Source organism: Agelaius tricolor, unplaced genomic scaffold, assembly GCF_023055355.1.
Source record: "Agelaius tricolor isolate 1412-34295 unplaced genomic scaffold, bAgeTri1.0.p SCAF_10, whole genome shotgun sequence".
Taxonomy (NCBI): domain Eukaryota; kingdom Metazoa; phylum Chordata; class Aves; order Passeriformes; family Icteridae; genus Agelaius; species Agelaius tricolor.
This window is the reverse complement of record NW_027269270.1, coordinates 16809059-16823147: the sequence shown is the minus strand read 5'-3', so window position 1 is coordinate 16823147 and position 14089 is coordinate 16809059. Positions and strand designations below refer to the sequence as shown.

The 14089-nt window shown below is 37.2% G+C and overlaps 1 protein-coding gene across 1 annotated transcript in view; it reads left to right on the top strand.

Annotated features, from left to right (window-relative positions):
• Positions 1–1592: 1592 nt before the first annotated feature.
• LOC139593431 (collagen alpha-1(XXVIII) chain-like) overlaps positions 1593–14089 on the top strand; it is a 32773-nt gene continuing 20276 nt past the window's right edge. The window contains exons 1-13 of the mRNA XM_071434255.1: positions 1593–1752; positions 2527–3095; positions 4742–4762; positions 6076–6135; positions 7269–7322; positions 7400–7444; positions 8263–8289; positions 8568–8612; positions 9266–9310; positions 9946–9999; positions 10751–10819; positions 11503–11571; positions 13334–13402. Coding sequence (XP_071290356.1) covers positions 1593–1752; positions 2527–3095; positions 4742–4762; positions 6076–6135; positions 7269–7322; positions 7400–7444; positions 8263–8289; positions 8568–8612; positions 9266–9310; positions 9946–9999; positions 10751–10819; positions 11503–11571; positions 13334–13402 — 1287 coding nt within the window. The remainder of the gene's footprint in view (positions 1753–2526; positions 3096–4741; positions 4763–6075; positions 6136–7268; positions 7323–7399; positions 7445–8262; positions 8290–8567; positions 8613–9265; positions 9311–9945; positions 10000–10750; positions 10820–11502; positions 11572–13333; positions 13403–14089) is intronic.

The following is a 14089-nucleotide window of genomic DNA, read 5'->3' as shown; positions in this document are numbered from 1 at the left end:
TGACCACCTCATGCTGGAGAGTTTCACCAGGAACTGAAAGTTCAGTTGGCCAAGTTCACGGGACAGTAAATATCTTTTTCATTCAGTAGTAACAGTAATCACTCATTATGAGGAGATCCTTTTAGGTTTGAAAGGGATCCTACAGCCATCAGCTGCTACGATGATGTTGACAACATGATGCCCATTACAAAAAGCTGCCTAGTCAAACATGAGAGATGTGCAAAGTATGAGGGTAAAGTGTGTATGGTAGTGATGGGAGAAGAGAGTGAACAGCACTGGGCTGGTGTGTAGGGAAGCATGCTGGGGTAAGAACAGCCCTCTTCCATTCATGTCCCAGTTACGGATGAGCATTTTCGTGTGTAAACGGCTGTGGGGGCTGAACTCGAATATATACGCATAGCCTCGGGGGCAGCAGAGGAGCGGCTGGCTGCGGAGGAGGGGGAGCCAGGATTGCTGTTCTCTGCCTTACTCCATTCTGCTGGCCCCTCCTGACATATGACACCGATTCTCACACGAGCTTGCCGCCCGGCTTCTCCCTCCTTTCCTCACAGAGCGTCCATCACAGGGAGGGCAACGCAGCTGCCAGCGAGCCCCGAGCAGCATCCTGCATCCCTGCACAGCCTTTGGCTTTGGAGCATTGAGGTAAGGACCCCCTGCCCTCTCTGCCTGTGTCTGTGGGCACAGGAATTCCCACCCTAAACTATCAGAAGCCAAGAAACGCTGCAGTCAAGCTGTGTTAGGGAATTTTATGAGTCAGGTGATTTAAGCTCTGTCCTGGGAAGTTGATCCTTGCCACCAAACTGCCCTTTTGGTATGCACTGTAGCTACCTGGGGAGAGTTTGCAGGGAGATGGCCATGAAACCGAAGTGCAGCAGGAATGATTTATCAGACCCTGAGCAGGCTGTGAGCTACTCTGGGTGTGCATGTGAGGGCAGGACAAACAGTTATAATCCCTTATGAAGGAAAAAGTCCTATCAGTAGGTAGCTGTTGAGCCTAGGCTCAGCACTCCAGGCCCACATCCCCAGGATTGCACAGCAGGTACATTCATGCCTTGACAGCACCCTCAGGCCATGACTGTTCTCCATAGGACTGTCGAGGCCAGGGGACTGAGATAGCAGGGAGAAATGTGCAGTTCTTAAGTAAAGAGAGCAGAGAAAAACTAAGGTTTGCCTCAGTACCTCCTTCTCTCCATGTCAGCCATGGAAAAAGCCAGTTTAGAAAAAAACACCTCTGTGAATTACACTTGGGGTTCACAGTGCATCCACACAGGTACAGCCATGGATTGTACAAACAATACCAGGCAATGAGAGAGAACTGAAGTGTGTTTGTAAAAGTCTGTCTCCAGTGCGGAGAGATGTATGTGCTAGAACGATATGTACTATGCTTGAAAAAATTCCAGTATGTCTCCATTTATTATTTATTGTGTGGTTTTGAAAGGATTTTACCCAAAGAAAGCAATATCAGCTTGTTTTTTGGGATGGTAGTCTAAAATACAAGACTGCTAAGCAACCTGTTGAAGCAAAATCGAATCATGTTTTATCATCCTTGTGCTGCTGTGCTTCTGTATTTTTGTTGTTTAGGAAACAAACAAATGATGTTCCTCAGATTCTGGTGGCTTTTGTGGATACTTGAACACCATGAGATTTTAGCAGAAAATCCCAGGGAAGAGAAGATATATGGATTGAGAAGATTAAAACCTAAACACATTCTGTCAAATATTGTAGAAAAATATCCCAGCTCAAGTGATCAAGGTGAATATTGTAATTCTAAAACAGGTGTGATTTTAAACATCCTGATTTATTTGGATTCTGGACTATATAGTTAACTTGCCTTCTAGATGCTTATAATCAGCCAGGTTTGCCTCATCCTACATTTGCACATGCCTAATTTTTGCACTTTTATCTTTTTACTCACATATTTTCTCTCCCTTTTTGTGTATTTCAGAAAAGGAGACAGCATCTGTATTTTGTTATGATGTGGCTGAGAGCCTCTTACTGTCATAAGAATAATAGCCCATATAATTCTATTTTCATAGAATTAATGTCATTAGTAGTTCAGAAAACTAATTCAGATCCTGGTTTTGGAAATTTTTGTCACTGGATGCAAGTGTTAGTACTAGGGACAGTACTAACACTCACTCAAAATCCAGCTCTGTCAAATCACATTCCAGTGTCTTGTTCAGTAAGCCTCATTTTCTTATACATGACTTCCAGCTATGTTGGTAGGGACAGTGAAGTACCAGGCAAGATGACAAAATGAAATTTAAAAACCACTACAACATTTCTCATTTCATACTACATGACAACAACACACCTTCAGGTTTTTATTCCTTGGGGCATCTGTTTTGGAGCAAATCCCTCAGCCTCTATCAGCTCTATCTTCATGAAGGGCTCACACTTGTGAACACAGATGTCATCAAAAGTTTCCACAATTCAAATGCCATTCTTCAATCCTAAAATACATGTAAGGGTAGAATGAGATTTAGATGTAGTCACTCCACTCACCTACATACCTATTTATTCTAGATGAAGATTGCATTCTGGAAATTGCTTTTTTACTGGACAGCTCTGAAAGTGCTAAGGACTATAACCATGAACAACAGAAAAGATTTGTACTGCAAACAGTAGACAGAATGAAAAGTCTGCAGCTTAGTTCTGGACGTACCCTGCGTTGGAGGATGGCCTTACTTCAGTACAGCAGCACTGTTTTCATTGAGCAGACTTTCCATGACTGGAAAGGTCCTGAAGCATTCAAATCCCACATTGCTCCCATCACCCACATAGGTCATGGCACCTACACAACTTATGCTATAACTAATCTTACCCAGCTCTACATGTCTGAAGGGACTTTGGGTAGTGTCAAAGTAGCCGTGCTTTTCACTGATGGAGTGGATCATCCAAGAAACCCAGACATTTTTGCAGCTGCAGCTGATGCTAAACACCAAGGAATTGTATTTTTCACAATGGGAATGACCAGAGTGGCTGAGGAGGTTAGCAATGCTGCAAAGCTCCGGCTCCTGGCCAGTGTCCCAGCATCCAGATTCGTTTTCAACCTCCAGGAGAAAGGAACGGTGGAGAAAGTTCTCAAAGAAATGGTATGTATGAGAAAGAATTTGAAATAGTGTTAGGAACATATGTAAATCTTATATCCAATATTTTGAAAATACATTTCTTCAATATACCATTGAAGAAACTTGTACATTTTACATGTTAAAGTAGCCCAATTATTAATGAGATCACTGTGCCAAAATACAGGTTTCCTTTCTCTTCCCACCATACAGGTCTTGTCATCCAAAGGATTTGACATTGCAAACTGAATTAGATTTAAAAATTATTTTTATCTTTGTTTTTCCTCCTAAGAAAGGTATTTCAAATCTCTTGTCTTAAAAAACACTTTTTTTTTTACATCCTAGTGCTTTATTCTGTAGCAAGTAGGAAAGTGAAGCTGCCTTTTGTATCAGAAAAAGATGCAGCTCTTGTAGAAGTGAAAATAAATTTTCAGACCATGGAGATAGCTCAATTTAGACAAAATTTGAACTTGGTGATAGACATCTTTAAATTTCAATGGAAAATCTACCACATAATCAAGAGGAAATATGTAAATTGAACTTGAAGCTTTGTTTGGATGCCTTTCTTCTCCATTTAAACTTTATATATAAATAACATTCCCTGACAAGTATGGAGAATAGAGCCATATTCTAGCCTATAACCCTGGTGACACAAGCTGTGGATGGAGTCCTTATCTGAGCATGCACAGAGATATAAACTAGAATTATGAATAACAACCAGGAGACTTCTGCAATGAAATGGACACCAAAGTGATCTCACACAGGCCTTGAAACTGCACCTGTGTTGGTTTGCCTGTCTCCCTGTCCTTCACTTTGTTTGCACTGGTTCCCTGAAGAGCGCACTTCCCATCTTCTCTGGTACTATCCCTTTTTCCTGTGTCACAGTAACCACCTCTCAAGGAACAAAACACACTTTATTTTACCTCTCCTAAACAGGCAGTCATCCTCAGGTGCCATCTTTCAATAGCATGGCTGCTGTTTGCTTTAAACAATGGCTTTGTCAAACTATACGCGCATGCATGAAAATTTTAGAGATCTGTATTGCACTGCTGCTCATCAACACATTTATGTCCTCTCAAGAGACTGCATTAGTTGTGGAAAATGGGAGGAATGCATTGCATGCGGGTGTCTCAGCTCTACAGATCTTCTCAAAAATAACAGCTAAATCAAAAATGATAACTTTATGTGATCATTGGCAAAGTCAAATCTTTTTTAGGGTGTACATCCTGTTCTCATTTTGTGTGTGCTTAACAGTATGAATACAAGAGCTTCTGATTTTACAAGTGTAGAACATCCATCCTTCACTCCTACTAAAGAGCTGCTGCTATTCAGCAGTTTGTAAACAATGCAATTTGTGGGTGCATTGTTCCCATATATCTAGCTAACCTGTTTACTATTGTAATTTTAGAAAATTATGGCTGAATATGGAGAGTCAGTGATTTCAGTCAACAATGTATAAAAACAATTGAAAATATTGAGATTTTTTTTTGAGTGGAGAGATTGCTAGAATGTTTCTTAGAAATTAAAATTTAATTGTTATTCAATATATTAATTGTATAATTTAATTAGCTAGTTGGTGAATCTATTTATTGTCACATCTTGCAGTGTCTTTTCTGTAGAGTTGGATTAAGACTTTAAGTTTCTAATGTTGTTTTCAATATCTGTCTTTACAGAAAGACCTGTCTGAGGAGGAGGTAAATCTTTTAAGTTTTTGGTTTTTCTTTTCCTGTGTAGACTTACTGCTTAATATATATATTTACAATTATATGGAAACATAATTCAGGAAAACTGATAGCTCAGGAAGCTGGTTAAATGCTGAGTTAATGGAATTGTCTTCAAGTTAAACATGTTTTTGAATTTGCAGGACAGAGCTTTAATTTGCTACCCTAAGGTAATTTAATAACATATTTAGTAATTAATAATTTGTTAATTTCCTAACTACAAATGTAATTTGCTAACCTAAAGTATTCTCAAAAAAAATGAAACAATGTGTGAGTATTCAGGCTAGCAAGAATTTGACAGGTCTGGCTGGCATTTTGTGGGGAATAAAGTTAGTTTTCCTTTTAAAGATGTTAATGATATTTAAGGCACAGTTATCAGACAAAAAATGTTCTCCTAAGCAGCTCAGGCAAACTGCTAAATAGTATGAGCGTTCATAAAACTTTGAAAGATTTCCTTTTTTACTAATTTCCACTGACATGTTGGTTTTTCTCTATCTATATAGAAGTAGTAAGACAGTCAATGTTAGCCTTGGAAAACATATTGTGACTAATTTGGATATTCAGATAAGAATGATTTTTGAACCCTTCAGTTCTAGACATCTTCAAGATGAGCGGAGATTTAATAAATAACTAAACAAAAAATTAAAATTGCATTCCTTATCCTTCCTTCAAAAATAACTCCAGTATCTATGATAGCTCTGTCATGATCTTAAAGATTCAAGAAGATCTTAAAAATCACATAAATACATACCATAATGAGGTTTGACTGCAACACCTGATGGCAGAGATAACAGAAGAGAAAGAAAGATTATCAAGTATTATAATGAGTTGCATTAACAAAAAGTATATATCCATTCATATTTTGTTTATAGATCTAGCTAGAGCTAAACTATGAACTATCCTGCATACAATGGAATTAAGTAAAGGGATGTAAGATGCTTTTTTACTCCATCTTCCTGGCTATCTCTACCGTGCCTAGTAATGAAAACAAAACAGACACAGCATACCCATAAACTGACCTTGTGAAGAGTTTGGAGGTAAAGCCATTATCAAGATGATTGAAATTTTAGGAGTAGGAATGATACACAATTTTGGATGGAGTGTAGGAGGTCACATTCCACATGAGTAGTAAACTGATAGTTAAAAGATTTCTGTAAAACATTTAAATATAATTTCTGGTCATTCCAGGTGTAAAATTTAAAGCCATACAGTAACTTATGCAAATGTCTGTGTGTTTTCTATCTCTTCCATTAAAATGTGCTGATTTGTACTATTTTCATCCAAAGTGTCCCCCGGTTGACACATGTAACTGTGAGAAGGGGGAAAGAGGCCTTCCTGGTCCTGCTGTAAGTAGCTGTCACTCAAATAACTGATCTACAGTATAAGTTAAAATGTAATTCACTGTTAAAAATTTTAAAAGAAATTGTTTGAACCCAAGTCCTGAGATCACAGAAATTCAAGGGTCAATACACACTCCTCCATGAAGATGCCCCAGCAGCAGGAAGTGCACAGAGAATCCTTAGAATGCCATGAGACACATCCTCGGTGTGGGGACAGACAGGAGGGTGAACAGTGACATGTGGTGAGGCTCTCCTGTGAGCCACAGCAGTATGAAAGGCTGAAAGGAACACATTTCCTGTTGCAATCAGACAAGACCAGCTGGATCTAACTAGCCTCAAATCAAACATTAATATCCAAAAAGCTTTTTGAAAGCAAGAGAGAGAGCAAAATACCGAAGCATCAGGAACAACTGAGACAAGAATAAAGTGGGCTGGACTTCTTTCAGAATAGTCTAGGGGGTTGCTTCATACAAGGCTTGGTGATCTAAACTGCAGGGCTTGCATTTCAAAAACAACTGAATGATCTGCTATTATACCCCTGACATTGAACTAGAAGCACTATAGTACCCTATAGCCCTTGCTCAAGGTGAAGGGGACACTCTCAGAGTTTGAAAGAGAACCCTAGATTTGCCCATCCTCATCCTTTTGACCTGAATATCCTACACATACACAAACAGAAAGACACCCTGGTTTATGCAGCACAGTACAATGCACTTGAATTGAAAACGTACCCTCTACTGTGTGCAAACAGTACTTTTGTTTGGGTTAATATCTGCTGTTTTCACTTGGAAAGTGCAGGTATTGCTTACACAGAAGCATACACCCCAAAGAGTTGAGAAGAAAACAAAACATCCACTTAGCAAGCTGGGTAGTTACAAAAACAACTGATTACCTCTCCAGAGAAGAACTGAACAAACTAGTTTTGTTTATAACAAAGTCAAAGGAGAAACATGACTGCCTATTGAGTTGGTCCTGCTGTTCCCAGATATTAAATTTCAATGATATTAAAATTCAGAGATTTTGAGAAATAAATCTATAGGAAGCAAATATCTTAAGTTTGAGAAAAACAGCATATGTATTGTAAAACCAAATTATATTTCCTAACATATATCATAAGAATTGTATTTTGTTGTTTCTAGGGTAAAAAGGGTCGCACTGGGGACGATGGAGCTCCAGGCTTGAAAGGAGCAAAGGTGATTGGTTTTTCACATTTAGGAGAAAGATCTGTCTTGTCTTTACTTCACTGATCTTGATGTTGAATTATTCATAGGGGGACCCAGGTCTTAATGGAACCCCAGGACGAGATGGAATAGAGGTAAAAAAATACTTTTTTTCCCCCGTTTTCTCCAGCGAGCAGTGCTCCTTTAAGGCAAAATACCACCTTTTTTATTGTTTTAAGAGCAAATTTCAATTCTGGTTTACCATCTAATGATTCATTAACATAAGAAGAACTGAAAACATTCTCATTGCTTAATGAAAAGGAATCATTCCTTCTTATATGTGTATGTTTGTGTATGTGTAGGATATTCAGGTCAAAAAATACTCTCCAATAATACATAGTGCCTCCAAAACATTGAAATGCTCTGATGTGATAATCTAAGAACATTACAGAAATTGACACTCTGCCTGCATCATTCTGGGCTTATTTAAATTTGACAAATAAAGGACCCCGTGTATAACAGCAGTGAAAAATTTGAATGAAATACATATAGGAAGTAAGTGTAGGACCAGTCTCTTAGTGTATAATTCTGAATGCATTCACATATGAATCCCTCTACTTTATGCTTTCTTATTTATTCAGTACAGCCTCTTTAATTAGTATCTTTTTCTTGTTTTCTTATTTTAGCATGTTTTTCACTAAGATGGAAATATCAAATCTACTTGATCTGCTTTCACAACACCAGAATCCCAGTCTAAAATGATACATTCATACAATTTATTTACCCATACCACAGCATCTACCATGACTAAAAGGCACAGTACTTCGAATCATATTGCCATTTATCAGAGTCATCTTTTCTATTTGAAATGCTATTTTTCTGAAGAGAGTAGAATATTAAGGAAGCCAATACTCATGTTCCTACTTTTGGGTTATGTATTGTCACAACATGCTTTGCTTTTTTGTTTTCCCAGGGGAAATCTGGATATAAAGGAGAAAAGGTATGTCTTTTAGTCAGAATTGATTCCTATATCTTTGTGGTTATTTATTATATATAGTCCTGTATTTCACTTAAATACTGGTAAGGAACAATAACATCATCTTAGCAGCTGCTCCACAAGCTGTAATAGAAGATGTAACTGTTCCTCAATGAACTTGCAGCAAAATTGCTATAATATGTCCTGAATAGAATAACATTTAGGTTTTCAACTAAAGCACCTAGAGAATAAGGATGATATGCCAATGTAAATCGTAAGTATTTATTCCTATTCCTTTCCAGGGTGAAAGAGGTGAATGTGGAATCCCAGGAATAAAAGGAGAAAGAGTAAGTAGAGTAAGAAAGAGTAAGAGTAATGTATGTAAGAAACATAACAAAGTTATGTTTCCAAGAAATACAGTTTAACCACAAAAAAAATTTCCTTGAATAACAACCATGATGATAGATTTAAGGCATATGTTAGTTCTAAGGCTGAGGGAAATTGACATCTGACAGTTTTGAAATATGCAGTGAGCAAGGACACCATTTTTACTAACTTTCTGAACTCTTTCTACATTTTCGTATGATTCCTCTTATGGCCCAAGGCTGAGCCTGTTTAAAACAATGGTAAAACTCTACTTTAACAGAGGCAGAAGAAATAATAAGCAAAGGTAATGAGACATAAAAATGAAAATAAGGTTTCTTACTCTAAGATTTAGTGCATAATTGCTTTAAATATTTCAAATAGAGCAAATAGAGTTTAATCCTGGATTACTGGTCCTTGATAATGAACTCTGTTCATCATCATGCTGTATTTTGATTACCAGTCAATTTTAAAATATTTATCTAATACTTTGTGGCTGCTGAGCTTCTCTTAAATCTAGTTTTGATTTTAATGTAAAGATATCTAAACAAGATACCTTAGTAAAAAGTTACCTAAAAGTGGTTTTGACAAAATCTAAAAATACAGCAATATATCATTTTTTTCACTTATCTTTCAGGGCCCTGAAGGTCCAGTAGGCCCCAGAGGAGTAAGAGGGATACAGGTAAAAGAAAAAGAAAAACTAACTATGAAAACAACAATACCTGGTTCCCTGGGATTCAATGATCTGAAATAATATCATACCCCTACTGACATGGAATCTTTGAGTTGCTGAGTTCAAGGCACCCAAAACCTATCTTCTTATATAGCAAAATTAATAAGAATTTGGAGAAGCAATCTAGACAAATAAATCATCCTTATAATTCATTCAGTCTCAAAGACCACAGCAAATACATTTCCATAAAAACCAAAATCATTCATTTCTCTTTCAGTGTCTTAACTATTTCATTTCCTCAAGAAGTACATGAAGAATATTTAGTCTCTTGTCATCCCAATACTCTCAGACTAATGGGCAAGAAGCTTAGCCCATCGTAGGTGTTTCAGTACATCTTGACTGTAGATTACCTTTAATTGTATTCAAAAAAAGGGAGAGCAAATTTCTCTCCCCAAATACCAGAACCAGCTCCAACTGGATTGAGTAACTAAAAATGTACACGCATCAGAAAACAAAGCTTCAGTTCTGCTGTGTTTAAAACTCTTATTTTCATGCAGACTTCATCAGATAATAAATTGTTTTTCAAGATGTCATTTTTTATGAAAGCTTGAAAAGTCTCATTGAAACCACTCCTATTTTAACAGGGTCTGCCAGGGCAATCTGGAGATCAAGGGCCTGAAGGCCTGCAAGGATCAAAGGCAAGAACTGCTCTATTTCTTCTCTTAATTAATGTTAAAATGTATTAATATAACCTCACAGCAATTATGATTTTATCCTTATATTCTATACCCTTCTTAGAGTGGATGGTTTAACTTGACACAGATAGAAAATTGTGTACTTTTTGTATTCTACAAGGTTCTTAAGAAAGGTATTTATTACTTTGTTCTTTGTATTGAATTCAGGTCCAAATCACACTCCCATCTTTATTAATCAACAGTTAAAATATGGTTGAGTCACAGAATACTACTTAGCATTGAACTTCCTCAGTTTTCAATTTAAAACTTTCTTTTTCCCTAAGTGCCAAATTCTGTTTGTCATCTCAAATCAAGCCTTTTCTAGAAACAGAACATTCTCAAGAAGAATTCTGTAGTTCAAAAGGAATATTGTCCTGAAAAAAAACTTGAAAATAAGCATATAAGGGACATTATTTCTTATCTCTCTTGATATCTTTGCACCAGCTGGCCAACAGTGATACACAGAACAGCTGAGTGTCCAAACTTATATGATATGAAACATTTTTCCTTTTATTTAATCTCATCTTTGTACAAGATAAATTATTACCAGGGAATTGTAAAGCTTTGAAAGGATGAACAGATGAAGTACTGTGTGAGACAATTCCAATGGGCTGAAATTCAGGATGCACTAAAAATTAATCTACGATGTGAGTTTAACTGATTTTCCTAGACACCAATTTATAAGCAAAGTTGTTTTCTTTTCATTCTTTTAAAGGGTGAAAGAGGTCTCCCTGGGCCACCTGGCTTGCCTGGAGAGACTGGAGTAGGACTGCCAGGCCCAAAGGTACAAAAATCTCATCTTCTGTATTGCATGTATTGTAGCATAAGGATCAAGACAGCTGAGCTAACAGACTTCCTGATTCACAAGAAAATTCAAGACCATAAATGCTGGTTTTGTGGTACTGGAAAGGTATTTTGTATGTTATCAAAACTGTTTACAAACTGTTGCAAACAAAAAGTACATTTTAAGTATATACTTTAAAGGATTTTTTTACAGTAATTGTTATGCTTGACATAAACTCAACCCAAGAAGAGTATGATTAGGTAAAAACAAATTCATAGTCTTAAACAGAAATTAATCTGTGCAAAACAGGCTTGTTGGTTTAGATGACTGGCATAAAAATAACAGAAAATGCATGATAGAAATACTGACTTCTTGGGAAAGGACAGTAAGTGATACATGACTGGGTGCATGAAGGGAATAATGAATCTTTTAGACTTTTTAGACTCAACATTGTCTTCTGTCAAATGCAGAACTGACCTCTCCCCTAAAGCTGTGACACTGCCCCAGTTCAAAGCCTGCTGGGCCTTGTGTGGTGGATGACTCTGAGGACACAGATTGTCTCTGCAGTTCCTGTATTCTCCTACATCCAATTTTTCCAGCACAGAATGCCTGATGAGTTGTTATATGCTGCACACATAAAAATTCCTAAATCAGGCGTATTCAAAGTACATCTTTCTTTGAAGGGTGACACTGGTTTGACAGGAAGACCGGGCCCTGTGGGCCCACCTGGAGTTGGTGAGCCAGGATTTATGGTATGTCTGTTTTTTATTTGGTGAGAGGAAAGCAGGACAAAAAGCAAAACTTCTCCATGCTTTCCCATAAAAATGTGTGCTAAGTTATACCATCTCTTTTCTTTCTTCTACCATTTCTCACTCTTACACATATTACGTTGTCTGACTCTCATTTCCCCCAATAAACTGGAAATGTTTCCAATTTCTTAACTTTTCTAATTATCATATCTCCAAAACGGGTATGAAAATATAACAGCTGATGCAAAACCACACAAACATATAAATAAATCTGTCCCCTGATAGATTTAATAGTGTCAAGTCCCTATGTGATAACTTTGAAGTTGACTGCTTTTCACTATCACTAGAACCTTAACATCAGCATGGCTTTGAGGCTTTGAGGAGGAGACTTACAGAATTTACAGTAGGTTTGGCTCTGAAGTCTCTTCCTGCTTTTCCTTCCCTTCCTCTTCCTGGCCATTGTAAATGCCATCTCTTTGTGGTAATTCAGAAAACCAGCAGGTCAATTTTATGGTCCTTTTTTTCTAAATATCAGGCAGCACCTTTTTACAAGCTATTTACAATACAGCAGACTTAAATTCATTCCTCTTCACCTGGATGAAAGATTTCTAGTGCAACCACAAAGCAAATTTTGTTCAGTTATTTTACAAGTACCTTTTTCCCATTGACAAGGCAAAATTTGGAATAAACATTTCATAAGAGGTGCTCCCATGAAAAAGAGAATCATGGTTTGGTAGGTGAACTGACTGATTTCAAACGTGCTTGAAAATACACTACTGGAGAGCAATGAGTTCTTGCTGAGAGCCCAAGGAGAAGAGCACAACAAATAAGGCTGGTGGTGGCCATCAGTCCAAGCAGAGCAGTAACACTTCCAGTCCCTTCAGTAACACCACAGAGCTAAGACCCACTCTGTGGGGGAAGAGGTGCCTATGATGTGAATCTTTCCTAGGCAAAAAAATACTGCTATAACAAGAGATTCTGATTTTTTTTAAAAAATATTCTAAATATGCTTCCTTTATTTATTTTAAAGTTTATTGGCTTTGAAAGAAATTCATTTTAATGGCTTAATTGAGTCCAAATATCTATACCTTAGGAATGACTCTAAAGCTCTGTGCAGGAGAAGCATATTTAGGTTATGCAGAGACAAATCTACCAGCATTCTGCGATGTATGTGTAAGCCCAAGCAATAAATCTGAGAAAAGATCTTTAAAAAACAAGAATACAAAAAACAAGATACAAGAAAACACTGTGAAGTAGGCTTAATATGCACAGGTGTTGGACATGCATTTTTTTTTTGTTATTTCCCCCTTGTGCTTCTATCAGATCTTTTTTCAAAAAGAGAAGGGCATGCTATTTCTCTCTTTGCCAATTACAGTCAAATCTTTCTACAGCATTGTTTCTTTCAGCATTACTCTGCGTGGGCTTTAATCTGGTTCTGTCTCTCATGATTATACTGATACATTATTAAGGATTAGCAAGAATTTGTAAAATGGAAATGTAGGGAGTGAAGATTTCCAAAATGTAAGGAATAGAAATTTCATCTATATAATCTGTGATTCCTTAGTAACCTGAAGGGTATTGTTACTGCTACGGGCCAGAATGCTCATCACTTATTCACTGGGAATGCTGTGTTACTGCATTATCTGTAACAGATTATAACTACACCAACGTCTGAAGACATGCTTATAACAATGACATAGAATACACAGCTGCTCATCTGAGTGATTAATACATTTTCTAGGTAATTTTAAACTTCTGTTAACAGGGGCCTCAAGGACCACAAGGTGTTCAAGGAGAAAGAGGTTCACCAGGAGAAGGGCTTCCAGGAGCAAAGGTACAACAGTCAAAGGGTTCTAAGAGCAGAGCATCACCATTAAATGAGTGCATGCCAAAACAAGTTCATAGAAGGCACAGGAATCTGAGAAAGTACCTTGTAAATTAATATTAAGATTTTCCATCAAACAATCCAATATATTTTGATGGAATTCACTTGGTTCAAACATGACTTGTAGGCATAGGTAGCCTTTGGGGCCTGTAAAGCCAATATTTAATTTACCTGATGCTTGATTTGTGGGATCTAAGCCTGGAATGAATTCCATAATTTTAAAACAGCCTAAAGCATTTGACTCTAAATAAAATACCATTAAAAGGTTCCTAGATGAAAAATTTAGCATTTTGTTCTTGGGTTTTTTTCTTAATCCTTATATAGAGATCTTTACCGTCACTATAAAGACAGGCTAAGCTTCTTACATACCTCAGCCACTGGCTTATGCATTTTAGCAGAAGACTGAATTCAATTTGTTGGAAAAGAAAGGTGCTGTTACTAATGTGCAGATCCAGTGGCAGTAATGAGAGTGGCAGTTGTACCTACATGGATGGACTTACTAGAAGATTCTTTTGCTGCCCACTGAAAACCAGTTCCTTGGCTGAGTTGTTGCTTTGGCCTTTGGTTACAAATAACAAAGTGACGCAGATTGTACATGAACTGAATGAGCAACTAATCAATTTTCTCATTTTTATG